The 20343-nt window shown below is 38.4% G+C and overlaps 1 protein-coding gene and 1 long non-coding RNA gene across 11 annotated transcripts in view; one reads left to right on the forward strand and one right to left on the reverse strand.

Annotated features, from left to right (window-relative positions):
* The window catches only part of ANO1 (anoctamin 1), a 174679-nt gene that overhangs the window by 126627 nt on the left and 27709 nt on the right, over nucleotides 1-20343 (forward strand). For 8 of the 10 annotated variants that reach the window (XM_042444177.1, XM_042444199.1, XM_042444164.1 and 5 more), the window contains 6 exons: nucleotides 2212-2223; nucleotides 3434-3505; nucleotides 8389-8466; nucleotides 10041-10115; nucleotides 14496-14697; nucleotides 18755-18866. In XM_042444177.1, the coding sequence (XP_042300111.1) occupies nucleotides 2212-2223; nucleotides 3434-3505; nucleotides 8389-8466; nucleotides 10041-10115; nucleotides 14496-14697; nucleotides 18755-18866 (551 nt within the window). The remainder of the gene's footprint in view (nucleotides 1-2211; nucleotides 2224-3433; nucleotides 3506-8388; nucleotides 8467-10040; nucleotides 10116-14495; nucleotides 14698-18754; nucleotides 18867-20343) is intronic. The other 2 variants (XM_042444170.1, XM_042444188.1) reach the window with 2 other exon arrangements.
* On the reverse strand, nucleotides 1728-7339 carry LOC121918122. Its single transcript, XR_006101161.1, has 4 exons — nucleotides 7024-7339; nucleotides 5475-5615; nucleotides 3871-4001; nucleotides 1728-2509 (listed from the first exon to the last, which is right to left on the reverse strand). It is a non-coding gene; the product is annotated as an uncharacterized LOC121918122 (long non-coding RNA).

The following is a 20343-nucleotide window of genomic DNA, read 5'->3' on the forward strand; positions in this document are numbered from 1 at the left end:
ATAGCCAAATTTACTTTTGGTGATAAGCTTTTAATTCTATTGTTACTTAATGGGCTTGAAAACCAGCATTTCATTGAATGAGTATGTTACACTGTAATTTAAGATGTTCAGCCAAAATGAACATTAAAAATGAAAAGGGGCAAAAATGAACATTCTTCTTTGCATTAGATTCAAAATGCAGTTGCATGCATTTCTAAAAGAAACTTTTCTGATTTCTCTTTCAATGCTTTAATCACAGCCTATTACAGTTTACAAAGGAGTATGATTCAAAGGCTTCCCCCTTTTCTGCCATATTTTCCCCCAGATTTATTTTTGGAAGACTCCATCATTTGGTTTTGCTCTCAGTGCCTATTATACAGTCCATATGATACAAAACATTTTTTAAAAGCCCATGAATGGAATCACTAGAGAAGAGAGAGACTTCTTCAGTGTTTCCTTCAAGCTACTTTGTTCTCTTCAACAATTGCAAATTTTGTGAATCTCCTTGTTTTTTCCCTTGGTTTTCTTTTCTTTCGTTAATTTAGTTTTACGTGTGGCCTAAATCTAATTGTTATTTGCAACAGACCCATTGAATCAGCTGCTGAATCAATAATTAGTCCCATTGATTCAGAGGGTCTTCTCTAGTTGGGACTAGCAATTGGATTTAGTTCTTATGTACTCTATCTCACTATCAACAGAGAAAAATATCTACCATAATTTAAAATATCAGGAAAGAAGCAATCCTCCTGCAGTGAAGGTACACTTCAACCATTGGGATATAGACTACAGACAGATGTGACAGCCAGCTGAATGTAGACTTGTGTGATCCAGCATATGCAATCTGAATTCATTAACTGCCTAAGATTTAACTAATCATGAATCAATTACATTTCATATATTGGCATATGAATAAACACAGTACATATTTCTGAAGCAAAAGACTTGGTTTCTGATAATGCCAGTGTATGTTTTAGAATAGGCATCATTTTAGAAGGGGCATTCTGCCTTTGAAGGAAAGAATAGGAATGACATTGCCCACCTTTTTAGATAGAAACTGCCACCTGCGGTTTAAGTACTTTTATCAGCAGGAACATTTTCATCAATCAGCCATTTCTTAATGAATTATTGTAACTCAGGGGTTCCCAACCTTTTTGACTTGCAGAGCCCTTATTTCTGTGGCAGAGTCCCTAAGAGGCTACCTTATGTCTTACAAGTTAATGGTGTATAGGCGTATGAATATATTCTTATTCTTTAATTTCATTTAATTTTTATTTCTTTAATTTTCCTGAAGCGGCTGCAGAGGACCTGGGAAGTGCACTCGGACCCCTAAGGGCTCCTTGGAGCACAGGTTGGGAATCCCTGCTCTAACACATTTATTCATTTATTTAAAATTACAACAATAATGTCTTCTGCCCCTGGTTTCAGAAGGTTTGCAATGGCATGAAACTTTATTTGACCATAGATGTGACACCATTCTAACATAAACCACATATCTAGGACTGAGCTCTAACATAATAATAGTAGGATGTTTTTACAGATACCTCAGGACAACTGATCTTTTATTTTTGGTCCCTTGTTGTTAGCTTACAACATGAAAGTGGGAAGGATTAACTGTATCCTTCCAGTGGCAAATATCTTTCAGGGTTATGTTGGGTGTTTTCTGCAGTGATAAGTACATGTGACCTGAGTTAACTGCTGTTAATAGAATGTGTTTTATTTTTCACTTAACACACTCCAGTCCTGTTAATTCAGTCCTATGAGCAAAGCATTTGAGCATGCAGTTAAATCCCACTGAAGACTAGAAATGGCTTAATAGTATGAGACAATATCCCTGGGAACCTCTCTGGGGGCAAATCCCATTGCAATGAATTACTGATATGCAGGAGTACTGCTAGTTAGCTGTTCCTTCCTGTGGTTATTAATTTCCGTGCGGGTTGTAAATGAGGGAATTGTGTACCACGTGTGCTAAATTACTCAACACCATCACAGTTTTGAGAGTTTCATACTACTTATTCCAGGATCTTGATACAATAATAAATTTTCTACTGTGGAATCCAGTATGTCTTCAGTTCATGTACAAATTAAGACTGTTTCCCAAAGATGCAGATATATGTCTTCTAATTCTCACGTCTGCATACACATTAAAGAAATCATTATATCCCATGTGAATTCTCCTGCAGTAAAGTAATTTTAATTTTTATGTTTTTTTGTGTTTTTTATGGTTTCCTGAAGGAAGCAGTCAAGGTTTGGAATTTAATTTTTTTTAATTTCTCTACCTTTTTATCTATCTAATGGTGAAAAATTCCTTTTGATCTCACCTCATTCTTTTTTCCTAACATCTGATTTCCTTTAGAGATTCCACTGCAATTGTTCTCTCTTCCTTTACATATATCCCTGTGATGGGACTTTTTCATATCCATTCCCATCTCCAACCAATGCATTTTTGAAGGTACTTTCTGAATCCTTTGGCTGTCTCATTCCTTCAGTTTCTGATTATTTTCCACATGTCTTTCCAGTGTGTTTTGATGATCTGAAATGCAATTTTGAGGGAAACAAATATCAGGTTAATGTATAGCAAGAGAATTATTTAAGTTGGCCAACATATTATGATTCCTCTCCACAAATTATGTGTGGTGTATTTTGTAATGTTAGCTGATATAGCTTGCCTGTGGTGCTGGGACTGAAATATTTTACTTTTAACAAATTATAAGGTTTCAGATCAGCACAGTCTGTGATCTGAAGCCATTTGTAGCTTTAAAATAGTGGTTTTAGGGCTGTGCCTGGTTTGATTTGCTATTCCCCCTCCCAGTGATATAATTCGACTGCTGTTCTATATTGGAGACAGAAACATTGTACAGCACAGGGGCATCTCACCATCAGTGCAAGCGCATCAAGTTGTGTGACTTCCAGAGCAATCCTAACTGAAAGATGTACCAGCTGTCATGGGTTAGCATTAGGTGCTGTCTTCTTCTGCCAGCAGAAATGCCCTCCTCCCAGCTGATTTCAGAGACCAGCTAGAAGAACTATTTTCCTGGCTAGATGCTACTGGCAGAAGAGACCCGAAAGGGGCAGAGAAGGTGAAGGAGTAACTAAATTGTGCCAGATCCAGACTTATTCCATCCAGGGACACAGTCATAATGTCAGCATAATGTTAGGTAAAGGCAAATATAGTCTTAAGTCATTTGCCTGAATCCTAGGCTTGGACAGGTCTCAATTCAGCATAACTTCAATTAGTCTGTCAACTCAGCTGGCCCTTGACTGTCCTGGCTACTTCACATTGTGCTCTTGGGCCATTAGCGGCAATGGAATAATAGCTACAGTAGTATTTGAAGCAAATATTAGTGACATGAGGAAGAGTAAAATCATAGAAAAAGCTGGTTTAAATCGCTTGTGATACAGTTTAATGGGTACACAAAAGGTTACATGTTTATTTGCATAAATGACTTATTTTCAGGATCATCCAAGGGCTGAGTATGAAGCAAAAGTGTTAGAAAAATCACTAAGGAAAGAATACAGAAATAAAGAGGTAATGTGTTTTTTTTAAATTTATAATTCAATAATGTGTGTTTTAAATCTATTTAAATTTAGTGGTGTGTGTTTTAAATCTATATTGAAGGTTTTCCCCATTTGTAGTAATAATACAGTAACCACCAGTTCCTTCCCTATTATCTACATTCCTCTCACCATACCTTAACCATGTACTAAGATGAAACAATAGTCAAGTCAGAGAAGAAAACATCCAGACATAAAACAGGAAAGGAAGGATAAGATGAAGAGGGGGAAAGTATTAATAACAACCTGGATCCTTTTGGTAATACAGGTGTGGGTTCATTGCAGGTACAGTGACAATGTCAATTGTTTTAGGTTTCTGGTAATGTCATAAAGAATTACCTCATTCTCTGCTTGTTCTCAGAAGCAAGTCTCAAGGTGTTCAAGGGGACATCCTCCCAAGGACATTTATAGAATTTTTGATTAAATCTCTGTACACATAATGTCTTCAAAACCAGTGCAATTGTGGTGGCCTAAGTGTAGAAATAGCAGGACGGATATTTTAAAAACTGTAAAATTGACCCTCACCTATATAACATGAGCTTTATCTATATAACATTTATTGGAGGACCAAAGACTCATTTTGCAGCAAATAACTTGGCAATTACTGTACTATATAAAACGGAGAAATAGACATGTTAGTCCAGAATATCAGTCGGCAACGAGATCTTGTTAACACCTTCAAGACTAACATCTTTTGCAGTTAGGTCCAAAACACACTGCAGACATAGCCCAGTTTGAGACCGCTTTAACTTCAGTGGCTCAGTGCTAGGGAATGCTAAGGGATTATAGTTTATTGTGGCACCAGAGCTCTCTGACAGAGAAGGCTCAATGTTTCACAAAACTACAGTTCCCAGAATTTCCTAGCATTGAGCCAGGTTAGTTAAAGAGGTCTCAAAGTGCTTGGGTCCAGGCTATTTGAAGGACTGTATCTTCCTGCACAAGCCCCCCAGAGTATTGAGATCATCAGAAGAGGCCCTTCTCTCTGTCCCACCACCCTCTCAGGTGCATTTGGTGGGAACAAGAGAGAGGGCCTTCCCAGTAGCTGCTCCCAAGCTTTGGAACTCCCTATCTGGAGAGGCCAGAATGGCTCCATTCCTGCTGTCCTTCCAGTGCCAGGTAAAGATGTTCTTGTGCTGTCGGGCTTTTGCAAACTGATAAGGGCTGGGAATGGTGTGCTAATTAAATTTTAAGGTTTGTATTTTTAACATATTCTATTTAACTCATAACTATTTTAATTTTTTAAATGATTTAATTTTTTTAAAATTTTATATTTATACATTTTAATGTTGTATTTTTTTAACTGTATTGTTTTAAACCTGCTGTTTGCCACTTTGAGTCCCTATATTGGGAGAAAGGTGAGATATAAGAAAATAAAACAACAATAATAAATTAATAAATAATAAAACTGGATTATTTCTGCAGTGTGTTTTGGACCTTACTCTCCAAGGTGCTATAAGATCCCTTTGCATTTTGTATAAACCATTGTTCAGAGTGATGGATACAAACACATCTTGTGACATTGAATTCCAAAGCTAATTGCACATTGTTTCCTAGCTTATATTTGCATTCAGTCATATCTCTCAAAGAGAATGCTTTGATCAATCAGATCTACCAGTCGGCTGCAATTCCAACTAAAGCATTAGTAGTAATAGTTTTTTGAATGAATGAATAACTAACTAACTAAATAAATAAAGAGAAAGTCAGGTAGCTCAGCAAAGGACATTCCTTGAATCTTGATTTCAGAAATTGTCTAAAGTTAAAACAGATATTAATTCATTCTTTGAGCTCCTACAAATGCCTATATGGATTTCACTGTCATCTTTAGAAAATTGATATGCAACTTTGTGGTTGTATATCATATTTAGAAAATGGATATCCAGCACATGTTTATGTTTCCACACATGTGCAGTAAATTCGCAGGGTTGCAGTAAATCAGAAATTACCTGAAGGCACCCAAAAAGAAGATCACGGGAAGCAGATATACCTGATAAGGAACACTCTGGCTGGAGAGACAGAGATGAATGTATCCAGAGCCATATATAAAAACGGGGCAGTTTTCTCTATGTTTGTTTAAATACTGCATCCTAAAGATATATATAAGATAAAATTATCAGTGCCTATGTAGTTCCATTTATTTTAGGTTGCACACATGCAAGACTTGCCAACTTTAAGCAGTGAATCTGTTGATAAATCAAAAGGAGAAAGCATACTGAAATATTGATTCAAAATATCTTACTGAACTTTGACTACATTAAACAAGGGGGAACAATTACTTCTCTGATAATGGCTCTTTGTATTTTATAGTTACTTCCAAGCTCAATCTTTTTTACAAAGTCCCCTTTTCTCATGCATCTGAGGAAATAAGCCTCTCTGTGATAATCTCCTATGTCTATGCATTCAAGGTCCCCTCATATATGATGATGATCTAAACATGTAAAATGCGACTGCCAAAAAATGTGTATCATACAGGAACATTTGTCAGGGAGCTATGATTAGTTGCAGCAGCCTATTGACTTCTCACAGATCTGAGGTTACCTCTGTATAATGTGTAGAAAGGCCTGGATGGACTCCATTGTGCTGCAGACTATGAGATCCAGAAACGGTTGACCATGACCAGTGGGTTTGTTTTTTTCCTTTCCATCCTCTAATACTGAATCCAGTGAGTTGCAAGTAAGCCTGTCTTAGCTGCACATGCCATTCATAGAAGTCCAGTTCTGAAGTGCATGCTTCTTAAAACTTTCTCATTCAGTCATTAGCTTCATTTCCACCTATTTTCCACTGTCTTACTTTCCCAGGTTTCATCTTTTCATTTTGAACAGACTTGTTTAAGTTGGATGGGTCATGTGCCTGAATTATAACTTTAGTGTCAACATCTGCAAGAAACATCTTGTGGTTTTTGTAGAGAGTGTTACAATATCTAAGGCTCAAAAACACTGAGAATGGGATATATTTGTCTTACTGAACTGTGCTGGTATCACAGTCTATTCTATAAAGTCACACTAGTGAAACAACTTAGGTCAATATCAGAACTATGTTGCACAGTAAACAGCCACTCCATAAAACTCTGCTTTCCAGGCTAGTACATGTCTCAGAAATAAGTGAAATCAAAGCATTTTGGGGTCTGGTTTGAAGATAATTCACCTAAGTATAAGATTTGTCTGTTATTAGTGAAATAATTCAATGAAGCAAACCAATGAATGCACATAATATTTTGATAGTAAAGTGTTAAAATAGATGAGTATGGCCCATTTCTTGCTCTTATAATTCCTCTATAAACACATTAATGTGTGTGCTTTGATCACTGAAAGATCAAAGAGTTTGTATGTAATTCACTTCCCAGATCATCTGGAATCCATGGTTTTAAGATAGCTTACATCCATTAATATCAGTGTACTACGTTCTTAAATCCAAATGAACACCCATCCAAATGGTCTATAGTGTGGTTTCACTGATCTTTAGCTTTTTAATTTTATATGGAAATAAAGAGCATACCTCACTTTGGCCCTTCTGTGTATCTTCAGACTCAGTTGAAATCAAAGTTCTGCCTTAGAACTAGAAGCCCTTGGAGTGATTATGGTATGCTAAAACTTTTTTCCTCTGTGTGATGCAGGTCTGTCAAAAATTCATAGTATCCCCCAGAGTGCATTATAAATGTGTAGATCTGGTACTGAAAAATTAATTGCTGCTGAATTTGTGAAAGCTAGAAGAAATGAGATAAACATGTATCAGAAGAGCTTTGCTCTGATACCCCCATTTGGCCAGTATAAGCCCCATTCAGTTCAGTATCACTTGTGCCAGGAGAATATTGTGGAAGCACTGAGATCTATTTCCAAGTAAGCATAGGAAGAGTCAGAGCAACTTCTGCAAAGAGAAACCCTGCATCGTTAACATCTTGAAGGTCTTTGACAGTGTAACACAGGGACAGAAATGATGCTAGCCTTTATACACTTGAGCATCCAAGAAATAATTAACATGGTCCTGCATGGAATTGCCCTTGTGTAAACTTAGCAAATCATGGAAATAAAGATAGATCCTCTTATAGATTAGTAAAATTTGGCTCCAATAGCAGAGTTGCTTATACCAAGCGTGAAATATGAAAATCTATACAGAGACCTCCCAAAGGACATCTCCAGATTAAATAAAGGGGCAGCAAAATGATTTGTCATAAGTAGGTACAAGGCAATGATACATAGTGAAGAAGAAGAAGAAAACCTTAACTACATATACAGTATAGTGATCTCCCATAACTACATATATAGTGATTTCTTCTTTGGTCATTTTGGATTTTACCATATCAAATTTGCTTGCACTTACAAACATGGCTAGCTCACTACTCATAAATCAATCAATCACTTTATTTTATCCTGCCATTCCCCCAAAATGGGACTCAAGACAACTACACAATTTTTAAAATCCCTGGAGTGAAATCACTTCTCAATTACTTAAATATCTCTAATTCTCCCAGAACAAAGTCCTGCAATACTTCACTCTTCCTTCTATTCCAAGGAGAAATCAGACTTTCACTTATTTACCATATTGTAAAAACTTAGAGTAGTATGAATCCCATTTTTTATATTCCCTTGCACCGTTGTTGTTGTTGTTGTTGTTGTTGTTTTTCCAAATAATAACATACATTTTCTTGTGGTTTTATTTTATATATTTTCCCTTTGAGTAATTCACTTCATATCAAAAGATATAATGTTGCTCCATAACAAGTAACAGGAAGTTTTTACTTATTTTTAAGTTACAGTGTGTCCATGTTCTGCTGAGGGTATTGATTTATTTACCTCTACAAGTCAATGCTTTGTAATGACCATATTGCATGATCCTTTTCTGTTTTCCTTCAAACGCCATCAGAAGGGCCAGCAATTGCCAGAAGAGGCAGCAAACAAATGGCAACAAAGAGTTAAGAGAGTCATGGCTGGGGTGAAATTGGTACATTTCATTCAAATTTGTGCAAACTTTCTGAATTATGGATAACTATAGAAAGCACAAATTGACCCCCCCCCAACTCTGTCTGTTTGTTTCTAATATTCACATATATGCCTTCTTCCCCTCCCTCTTCCCCTTTCTTCAGCACTCTTGTTGAGACTGGTTTTTTGCCTCTGTTTGGAATGGCACTGCATGGGTAATCCTTACATATTAACTGGTGTGCTCCTTTTGAAATGGTACACGTGCCATCTGCTTGATGGAGTTGTCTGCTGTCCCTGCCCCCACCCCAACAACATGCATGTTTTATGCATGTAACATTAAATGCTTGTACTTTGAGTGGCCTTAATGTTTACAGAGTTTGCAGATAAAATTATCTTAATTACAGTGTATCAAAATTAAAATAGTGGTAACTCACTGGACCCCAAAAACAAACAAACTACCACAATACTATCTAGTATTCTCATTACTATATCTAACCCAGGGTTGCTGCCTAAAGCTTTAAAAACCCTGGCACATCAGGACAGAGTACATTACCAGTCCCTCCCCCATCCCATTCCTTACTAGCTGCAAGGGACATCTCATTTTTTGCTCATTTAAGAGAAGAGGATGGAAGAAGGGTACCAGTACATGAGCAAAATGAGAGATTTAATGGTTGCAATCTATCCTTTTGCATCAGAATATTTAAAGAGTTCTGATTTGCTTCTAGAAAATGTTATCAAAACATTGAAGACCATCAGTTTCCTAAATTTTCCTATACTCATAAAAATAACTACTGTTACTGTTCCTTGGAACAAAGAGGAAAAGGAACAAAAAATGGGTACATGCAATGTTAAGACCCTATAAATTATTTATTTACTTTCACTGTAATTCATCTATTCCTCTGAGCAATGATTTGGATATAAAAGGAAGCTTTCAGATAGTATTACAATAGTATATTAATATAAATATATAAAAACACTTTGAAAAAACAATTTAAATAGAGTATAGGGAGTGAAGAATGACTACAGTATTTAAATTAAGTTGAGATAAATATGCCTTGACAGTCCCATAAAATACTTGTTTCCTAAAGCTGCCTGGCCTCTAGTGTTTGCATCCAATAGTGCCCATGGCATCTGCTAACAACACAGACCCCTGTTATTCCTCCTATAGTCCTCATGTCCCCTGCTCCTCCAAAAAATACTCTGGATTATTAAGGACATGTGGAACAGATTACATGAGGCTTTAAAGGGGGAGAAGGGAAAGAAAAGTCTTGTTGCACAAGCGGATATCCTCTCACATAATGTTGGATATAGCCCTTGGGCTGATACATAGATTAGCTGCAATTTACTGACTCCCTATATAGTATTGTAGCTCAGTGGAAATCACTGAACTGATCTTGCACTGTTCTGATATCTACCTCCTTTAAAATGTTTGCTTCCATTCCTTGACTTTGCACTACTATCAAGTTATGCATTTGATTGCTTTCCTACACTTCAGTATTTGGATGACAAGCACAAATTAAATAGAAATTGTTTAGCCACTGCTCATGACTATAATGAACTGCAGCCTTGTTGTGTTTTTTCCCTTTCTTTCTTTAGACTGAAAAAGAAAAATTGACCTGGAAAGATCGTTTCCCAGCATACTTGACAAATTTTGTGAGCATAATTTTCATGGTAAGCATTATCTAATAAAAATTTAAAACTAATTGCACTGGCATATTTCACAAGGATGAGAAAAGCTTCTGTAAGATTTTAAGCAAGAAGAAAAAATTTCCCTGACCTCTCTTGTTTCCTTATTGGCATGTGTTTGAATTGGTGCAGGAATCAGAATATTTGTTGGTTTTTTTAAATTAATCATCCAAATAATTTCAATTAATGCATCATGAGTACAAGCTTTATGCTCATTTATAGATGAGGTTAGTGATCAGTAAATATATTCCTTATTTTGTATGTATGTGTGTAGTTTCCCCTTCCCTTGCAGTAGTTCTTTCATAGCAATCAGGTGGGTTTTTTTCTCCCTTCTTTGACTTGTATATTATTTCACATCTGCTGTGTAACTTCCTCTCTTTGTTTTGTTAAAGCTATATGGAAGGAATTGAAACAAGCTTTTTCTTGCCCCTCCAAAAGCTCCTCCTCGAGCCTTTAAACTAGTAACTGACCACACTGAGAGGAGCAATGTGTCCTTACAGTTCTTTGCAATACACAGCTGATCACTTCTGAACCCAATTAACAGTTATCATTTAATGATACTTCCTTGGCAATCCAGAATTCCTCTATATTGTTTGTTCATTTAAAATATTTATACCCCACACTTCATAATCAAAGCTTCAGGGTAGTGTCGAAAATTATTTAACATACATTTAAAATACAATACAAAAAGGTTCAATAAATATTTTAGCCTTAATAAGCTAAATACTAAGATTAGCAAATGCTTGGCCAGTTCTTAAATTTTTTAACAGATACCAAAACAGCAACAGAGTTGGCCCTGTCACACTGCAGCAGACAGATGATTCCAAAGGTGAAGAACTTCAAGAGGAAAGTCCATTTTTTCTTGTTGCCTTCCAATGCACATGTACTGGCAGTGGAACAAGTAGGAGGCATTGACCTGTAGATCTTATGGGCAAGCTGATATGGGAGAAGGTACTGCCCTCAGTAATTTGGCTCTCAGTTGCTAAGGCACTTATATTTAAGAGCATCACTTTGAACCTGACTGTGTAATATATTGGCAGGCTGTACAGTTTCTAGCAAAGGTGTAACATGCTCATGATAGGCTGGCCCACTCAGCAATCTAATCCCTACATTCTGCAGCAGCTTCAGTTTCCATCCCAGTCTCAAGGGAAGCCCCACACAGAGCACATTCCAAAAATCCAGTTATGGCCAGACTACCCATGTCTAGCAAAAAACTGTAGCTGGTATACCAATCAAAGTTGGTAAAAAGTGCTCCTAGTCCCTGAATACCTCTAAGCATACATTGAAAAAATAGTTCAAAGACCACCCCAATATTACAAGTGTATAATCTTCAGGGGAGTAAACCCCTATCCAGACTAGGCAGTCTGAGAATCATCCATCCACAGACCCTCTGGCTTGTCACAATTGCACTTCATCTTATCGGCCTACCTGCAGACAACCTCCCACCATCAACCAACAGAGATGGTCCAGAAGGATGCCATAAACAATGGTATCAAATGCCACTGATGGATCAACAAAAGTCAACAAGGTTGCTCTTCCCTATCTCTTGATAACAGTCATCCATTTTGATAACCAAGGCTGATTCTGTCCTAAAGCAGACCCCCCCCCCAACAGATAGAATTGTGCTATGTAATGTGCTTTTTTTGAGAAAATTGTTACTGAGCTGCTACCACACTTTTGGGTGCCTCACCACTAAATAGGTTATTTGTGACCAGGTGGTAGTTACCATACACCTCCAAGTTTTGGGTTTCCTTTTTAGCAGTAGTTACACCATTGCCTCAGGGGATAGTAGGGGCCATTGTGCAAAAATATCTTTGTCACATGCTTGCCCCATCTGATCAACCCCCTCTGCATTTGCTTAATTATTCAAGATACAGAAGGATAAAAAGGTATATGACTGGGTAAGCCTTTTGTCCATATTGTCCAGAATCCTGTTGGGGTTTCTCTATGGGAATGATTTGACATTTTCTTCATTCAGTTCAAGAAGTGGAGTTAGAATCATAGCATCGTAGAGTTGGAAGAGACCACAAGGGCCATCCAGTCCAATCCTCTGCCATTCAGGAACTCTCACTCAAAGCATACCCAACAGATGGCCATCCAGCCTCTGTTTAAAGACCTCCAAGGAGGGAGCTTCCACCACTCTCCAAGGAAGTGTGTTCCATTGACAAACAGCCCTTACTGTCAGGAAGTTCCTCCTAATGCTGAGATGGAATCTCTTTTCCTGTAGCTTGCATCCATTGTTCAGGTCTAGTTTTCTGGAGTAGCAGAAAACAAGCTTGTTCCCATCTCAGTATGACATGCCTTCAGATATTTAAACAGGGCTATCATATCACCTCTTAACATTCTCTTCTCCAGGCTAAACATCCCCAGCTCTATAAGTCATTCCTGATAGGGCATGTTTTTATGTAGTGCCATTTTCAGTAAATGCACATCCATTTGCCTCTGCTGGTTTAGTTGCACATCTGGTTGTACATTCAGTTGCTCAGTATTGCCATTCAGTACAAGGGTTATGTAGCACAATAATTGCAAAACTCTTCATATGGAGGTTTACGTTGCACAATCCCAATGTAGGATCTCCAAAAGCTGAAACAGACCCTGTGAACCAGTAAGCATTTGGACACCTTGGCCAGATGTACAACAACACTGGTATCAAGATCATTGCATAGACAACATATTTTATCTTCAAAGGTGCCTTTCTGGTTAATCATTTTGGAATGCCATCATTTCCAGTACTCCGTTTCCCAAAGCAGCTACTCTGAATCATAGAAGATGCAATGGAAACAGTGAATTAAGCCTTCTTTACTGGCTTCACTGTCACACAAGAGGTGTGATTATGTGCTTGGGCATTCTCACCCAGAGCCTTCTGCTATTTGCTCGCCATTATTTATTATTTTATTTAGTTTAGAATGGTTTTGTACTTCTTTGCATTCTTCACACACACACACACACACACACACACACACACACACACACGTACTTCTTTACAAACTAACACAGAGACACAAATATCCAGGCTGTTTTATTATCTACAACTTCCAAGAATTCCAGGGAGCAACATGAGCTTCCCTGAACAAGACAGGCACTCTGGAGAGAGACTGTGTCAGCAGCCTATCGCATCTTGTCATTAGTGGAACTAGAGAGTCGGCAAAATCACTAGTTTTGTCTACTGGAAACTCACCCAGCACTTTCGTGAATCCTGTGGATACCAAAATTCTCTAAGGGTAGACTGTCTTAATTGATATTGTACAAAATGAGAACTGTCATCATGAGACCATACCTCACAAGGAAGTGATCTGACCAGGTCATTGGGGTTGCTGATATCACAGTTGTCACCAGACTATCATCACATGTTGGGACAAGGGCAAAATCAAGGGTGTGGCCTGCTCCATATGTTAGGCCAGTGATCACCTGAGATTGCCCTCATGGTCATCAGGGAGGCCATGAAGTTCCAAACTAGCCTTGGTGTCAACTTCAACCTGTAGGCATTTGCTCTCCCATCCAGGCACTGAGCCACAGCTCTCTGTCCAAAATATAATCACTCCAGAACCAGATGATAAAAACAGATTTATAAAACATGCAGAACATCCTCTATGCCACGAATCTCACCTGGGTGAAAATCCAGCCTATCTGCCCCACCTGAGTCACTCAGGTGTGTTATTGCCAAGGTTCTCTGACTCTCATTCAGATACAACCCTTACAGCTACAACATCTTTTGTTTTTTGTTTTGTTTTGTTTTCTTATAAGATGGGCACATAGCAGCACTCAGTTTTTAAACTTAGGACTAATTCATACTGAGAGCCAGCATGATGTAATGGTTTGATCATTGGACTATGACTCTGGAGACTGGGGTTCAAATCCCCACTCAGCCATGGAAACTCACTGAGTGACCTTAGGCAAGTCACACTCTCTCAGTTTCACAGGGAGGCAAAGGCAACACCTCCTTCTGAACAAATCATGCCAATAAAACCCTGTGATAGGTTCACCTTAGGGCTGCCATATGTTGGAAATGATTTAAGATACACAACAACAAAATTCACACTAGGTGGAAGGAGTAAGTACAGTGGAGCAGCCACCACTGAGATTGCAGCTGGAGAATAGTTATATTTATGTATCTATGTGAAGTGGTACTTTCTCAGATGGAGGCATGGAACACCAGGGAAAATATGTGACCAACAAAATTTTTGCAGTATGACAATATAATAACAGTGGTAGTAATAGACCTTCAGTCAAGATGGAATTATTATGCTGGTGTATTTTGCTAAAATGTACCTTCTTATGATCTAGATGTGGCTATCCTTAAAAAACAAAAAATAGATATCTTTGTAACAACTGTCCTTTTTATTTTGTATATTTGCTTCTTTACAGATTGGACTGACATTTGCTATTGTTTTTGGAGTTATCATTTACCGAATCTCCACTGCAGCAGCTTTAGCCATCAGTGCTTCTCCTGGTGGTCGGTCTAATATTAGAGTAACTGTCACTGCAACTGCAGTGATTATTAATCTGGTGGTAATAATAATCTTGGATGAAGTATATGGCTGCATAGCCAGATGGCTGACCCAGATTGGTAGGTACAAATCTTCAAGTTACTTGACTTAACGATCTGGTTTAATTGGATGACCTGTCCAAAGAGCATAATCAACTTTGGCCATCTAATCAAAACTACACAGAAGTAAATCTCTAGCCAATAATATAAAAATTAATTAATTATGTTAACATCATTTAATAACTAACATTGGTTTACTTATAAGTGGGAAAATTTACTTAAGATTAATGAAGAGTCTCCTGTAGAAGCAAAGCTTTTTCAAAAGTAAAGTACTGTAACATAATTCATCTTCATTCCCAGTTGTTGCTTGTTTCATGTTGAATATAAATCAAGAACTGAAAAATAGAAGTGTCAAGCTTTGCTGAGCATGAGCTTCTTGTAGCATCGTACAATAGAGAAAGAGGTTTTTTCCCCCCAACTATATATCTGATTAGCTGACCAGACTGATATTTCAGATGGATGTAGTCCACATTATTAACTACTGCAAAGCATGTAGCCCTAGGCATCATCCAAAGAGTAGCTGAGTTAGTCTGTTATAGGAAAAACAATGTTGTAGCACTTAAAAGATCAACTAAATTTATTTGGCATAAACTTTTGTAAATTGTATCTGGTGAAGTGGTATATGGGTTAGAATGTCAGACTGAGGTTTTGAGAGATTCAGATGCTAGTCCTTACCGAACCATGACCTTAGTTCATGTCTCTAAGCCTCATCTGTACAGGATTGTTGTTAAGGAGAAAGGGACATGGAGGACAGCTCTCTTTGGAGGAAAGGCAAGGTATAAATGTTTCTAGTAAATATATAATGTGGGTGCAATCCACAAAAGCTTATTCCAAATAAAATTTATTAGTCTTTAAGGCACTGTAAGTATCTTTTTATTTTAACCATAGTAAAGGGAATGTGGTAGACATAGCAAATCTTGATTTCAGTAAGGCTTTTGACAAAGTCCCCCATAATATTCTTGCAAACAAGATAGTAAAATGTGGGCTAGGCAGTACAACTGTTAGGTGGGTTAGTAACCCAAAGTGTTCTCACAATGGCTCTTCTTCATCCTGGAGAGACATGGCCAGTGGGGTGCCACAGGATTCTGACCTGGGCCCAGTGCTATTCAGCATCTTTATAAATGACTTGGATGAAAGAATAGGGGGTATGCTTATCAAATTTATAAAATGACACCAAATTAGGAGGAATAGCTAATACCCCAGAGGACATGATGAAAATTCAAAATGATCTTAATAGATTAAAAAGCTGAACCAAAGCTAACAAAATGAACTTCAACATGGAGAATGTAAAGTACTGCACTTTGGGCAAAAAATTAAATGCATAGATATAAGATGGTGGACACCTGGCTTAAGGAGATTACATGTGAAAAGGATCTAGGAGTCCTGGTAGACTACAAATTGAACATGAGTCAACAATGTGATGCGCCAGCTAAAAAAGGCCAATGCAATTTTAGGCTGCATCAATAGGAGTATAGTGTATAGATCAAGGGAAGTAATAGTGTCACTCTATTCTGCTTTGGTCAGGCCTCGCCTAGAATACTGTGTCCAGTTCAGGGCACTACAATTCAAAAAGGGTGTTGAGAAGCTGAAGCATGTCCAAAGGAGGACAACAAAAATGGTGAAAGGTCTGGAAACCATGCTCTGTGAAGAAAGACTTAGGGAGCTGGGTATGTTTAGCCTGGAGAAGAGACAGTTAAGAGGTTATATGATAGCCCTGTTTAAGTATTTGAAGGGATGACATATTGAGAAGGGAGCAAGCTTATTTTCTGCTGCTGCAGAGAATAAGTCCCGCTTCCACCTCAACATTAGGAGGAACCTCCTGACAGTGAGAGCTGTTCAACAGTGGAACACACTCCCTTGGAGTGTGGTGAAGTCTCCTTCTTTGGAGGTTTTTAAACAGATGCTGGATGACTATCTGTCAGGAATGCTTTGATTTTAAGTTCCTGCATGACAGGGTGGGTGGCCTTGTGGTCTCTTCCAACTCATATGATTCCATGATTAGAAGGCAGTGGGGAGAAAATATGGCAGGCCACCTTTCTGTCTCTGGGACCCTTCAGGGACCACTGCAAAAAAGGAAATGGAAAAGAGAGAGCACATGTGCGAGGATCTATGTCCACTTCTCCTTTCTCTTATTTGATTTATTTAAAAAGAGAATCACAATGCCTGGATGATTCCAGAAGAGGGAATTCCTCTTCTTTCTCTCCCCCCCCCCCATTCTCATTCTCTCTCTCTCTCTCTCTCTTTCTTTTCTTTCTTTCTTTCTTTCTTTCTTTTTTTTTTCTTCTCTCTTTGCCAGAAATAGAACAATCTGCAGGGCAGATTTTGGTCACAAAAACAGCCTTAAGGATCCTGGGACTGTGTTTTTTCCATGCATATTAGAAAGCTTTGCTGGGAGTTTTGATTTTCTAGTTCCATTTTCACTGTGAAGATATGTCATTTGTATCCAAGGAATACAAAACATGAATCCATTATACAAAACATTATTCTAGTGAGCGGCTATCAGTATTCTATAGTACATTGTGTAGTTTATGTAGATATCAAAAGGGAGCAGTATTTACTCTTAAAATAGCAACTGCTCAAAAAGATATACAGGGCGTATATCTGTTTTATATTACACATTAATATCAGTTTGATACCACTTATAACTCTGACAGCTCCCTTATGTGGTATCTATGGAATTTGCAATTTGGTGAGATACTTAGAATTTCCTGCTAGAGAGGTGTATTGTCCTCCTTTGAACTATAACACCAGAACTCTGTGGTAGAGAATTCTAACTGCTACACCAAAACTAGAAATCTCAGGAAAGATTTAAGATGCAACTATGATAATTAAAGTGGCATCAAAGTGATATAACTATGTCATCTACAAAATCTGAGGTACTTAAATAGATAATTAATGTAAGCATATTGTGACCACTTATGGAACTGTCCTACCACTGAAATACTTCTCTCCCTTATTTACACCCCAGTTCAAATTTGAAACCACTGTCTTCACTTTGTTGTTATGTGCCTTCAATCAATTTCTGACTTATGTCTACCCTAAGGCAGAGCTATCATGGGTTTTTCTTGGCAAGATTTGTGCAGAGGGGGTTTGTCTTTGCCTTCCTCTGAGACTGAAAGAATTTGACTTGCCCAAGGTCATCTAGCGGATTTCTGTGACTGAGTGGGAAATTAAAATCCTGGTCTGCAGAGTTGTTGTTTAGCATTCAAACCACTATACCATGCTAGCTCTCAAAACTAGCAGCAAAAGTGACATTCAGTAGTCGACATTCCACATGGAGTAAGCCAGTATTTCCTGTATTATACTATATTATTCAGAAAATAATATGTGTGGGCATACAAAGATGCCTTTTCCAATAGATGCACACACAAAACCCCCACGCAATTAGGATGCATTGGAATTTCTTACTCTGTGACTGTTGTGTAAGTGTCCCTAAACGATATAAAATGTGCAATGTCAGCAGAGTACTGGACCAGTAGCACTAATAAATGTTCATTAGCACCAGATTAGCATTAAAACCCTCATCCCCAACCCAGACATTTTTATGATCCAGATTTAGGTTCTATATAGCTCTATATAAATATAAAGATATCAGTATAGCATTGTTTCCTAGCCAGTGTTGTCTTATCTTCCAGAGATATGAAAGCTTAGCAGTTTGGTCTCCCCATAAACAGTTCTGGTATGGATCATATGGAGATCAGTGTGGTTATTATACAGAAGTACTTGTTCACATTAGTAGGGATATGGTAATTGATTTAAACTGAACAAGCATTTGACTTAATAATTTAACTAAAACAGGCATTGTTCAACATTGTTGAAAACAAACTATTGAGAAACAAATATATAAATATCCTTTTGTCATGATTTTTCAGTTTCATTAGTACATATATTTTGTATAATATATTAGTTTTTGTGATTTCCTCCTTAATTTTGTGGGACCAACTTTTCTTCCACTTTCAAACTTGATATACACAATGCTTTTTGTTAAAAGGTCATGGGAAGTCTGCAGTGCTCTAGCATGTACAGGAATTTTGAATGCAGATTCCAAACATATTTACAGTCATCTTTTTTATATCAGAGGTTCCAAAAACAGACAAGAGTTTTGAAGAACGTCTTATCTTCAAGGCCTTCCTTTTGAAATTTGTCAATGCCTACACTCCTATTTTCTATGTTGCTTTCTTCAAGGGTCGGTGAGTTGCATAAGAAGTGAATGAAATGTTTAGCTATTGCTTCAACCCCAGAGTCTTTCTTTTGTTAAAATGGTCAGGAAGCAACAACTGCTGAAACTGTGGTGCTAGCAGAGGATTCATTTGATGTTAATACAGTATATTTTAGTTGGAAATACTTTCCTTACACAGAAGAAAACAACTGTCTTATAATACAGTTGTATAGAAATTCACTAGATCCATTTCAATCTGGTTTCAGGACAGGCTATGGAACAGAACAGCTCTGGTCATACTGGTGGATGACCAGAACAGGGAACTAGATAAGGGGGATTGTGTCTCTGTTAGTTCTGCTGGACCTCTCAGCAGCTTTCTATACCATCAACCATGGTATCCTTTTGGGGTGCCTCTCTGGGACTTGGGGGTACTGTTTTATAGTGGCTCCATTGCTTACTGGAGGGGCAATCCCAGAAAGTGGTGCTAGGGGACTCCTGCTTGACCCCTGGCCATTGGCCTGTAGGGTCTCTTGGGGTTTCGTGTTGTCCCCTATGCTATTTAACATATACAGTGAGCCTGCGTCATACTCAGGTGCATTATATGCTACTTTCAACATACGCTAAAAGAAGCACCGGAAGAAGCAACGCCATGTGCCATAAGAAACAATGGTGTGTGTGCGCTGCCACCACACCGAGCAGCTGCGAGCACGAGCCCCATTACTTGTAATGGGCTCGAGCATATTGCTGTTTCTTTTATGCGGGAGGGGCAGAACGGATCCCCACGTAAAAGAAGGGCTCACTGTACATGGAACTGCTTGGAGAGGTTGTTTGGAGTTTTGGAGTCCAGTGTCATCAATATGTTGATGGCATTCAGCTCTACTACTCTTTTCCATCCCAATCCAAGGAGGCTGTCCTGGTCCTAAACTAGCGTCTGTCATCAGTAATGGGCAAGTTGAAACTTAATCCAGATAAGACAGAGGTGCCCCTGGTCAATTGGAAGGCAGGTCAGGAAATAGGGATCTAGCCTGTGTTAGATGGGGTAACACTCCTCCTGAAGACGCAAGTTCACAGTTTGGGCATGCTCCTGGACTCAGCTTTGAACCTGGAGATCCAGGTCTCTGCAGTGGCCAGGAGTGCTTTTGCACATTTAGAACCTGTGTGCCAACTGTGCCCTTCCCTTGAGGCACCAGATCTGGCCTCGGTGGTACATGCCTTGATTACATCCCATTTGGACTATTGTAAACACACTGTACTTAGGGCTGCCTTTGAAGAATGTTCGGAAACTTCAGCTGGCTCAAAGAGATGTGGCCAGGCTACAAATGACGGCAGGTTACAGAGATCATACAATGCCCCTGTTGAAACAGTTCCACTGGTCACCACTTTGTTTCTGATCACAATTCAAAGTGCTGGTGATGACCTATAAAGCCCTATATGGCTCAGGTCCAGGCTATTTGGCAGACCGTGTCTCCCTGTACGAGCCAGCTCGGGCTCTGAGATCCTCAGGGGAG

Source organism: Sceloporus undulatus, chromosome 1, assembly GCF_019175285.1.
Source record: "Sceloporus undulatus isolate JIND9_A2432 ecotype Alabama chromosome 1, SceUnd_v1.1, whole genome shotgun sequence".
Classification (NCBI taxonomy): Eukaryota; Metazoa; Chordata; class Lepidosauria; order Squamata; family Phrynosomatidae; genus Sceloporus; species Sceloporus undulatus.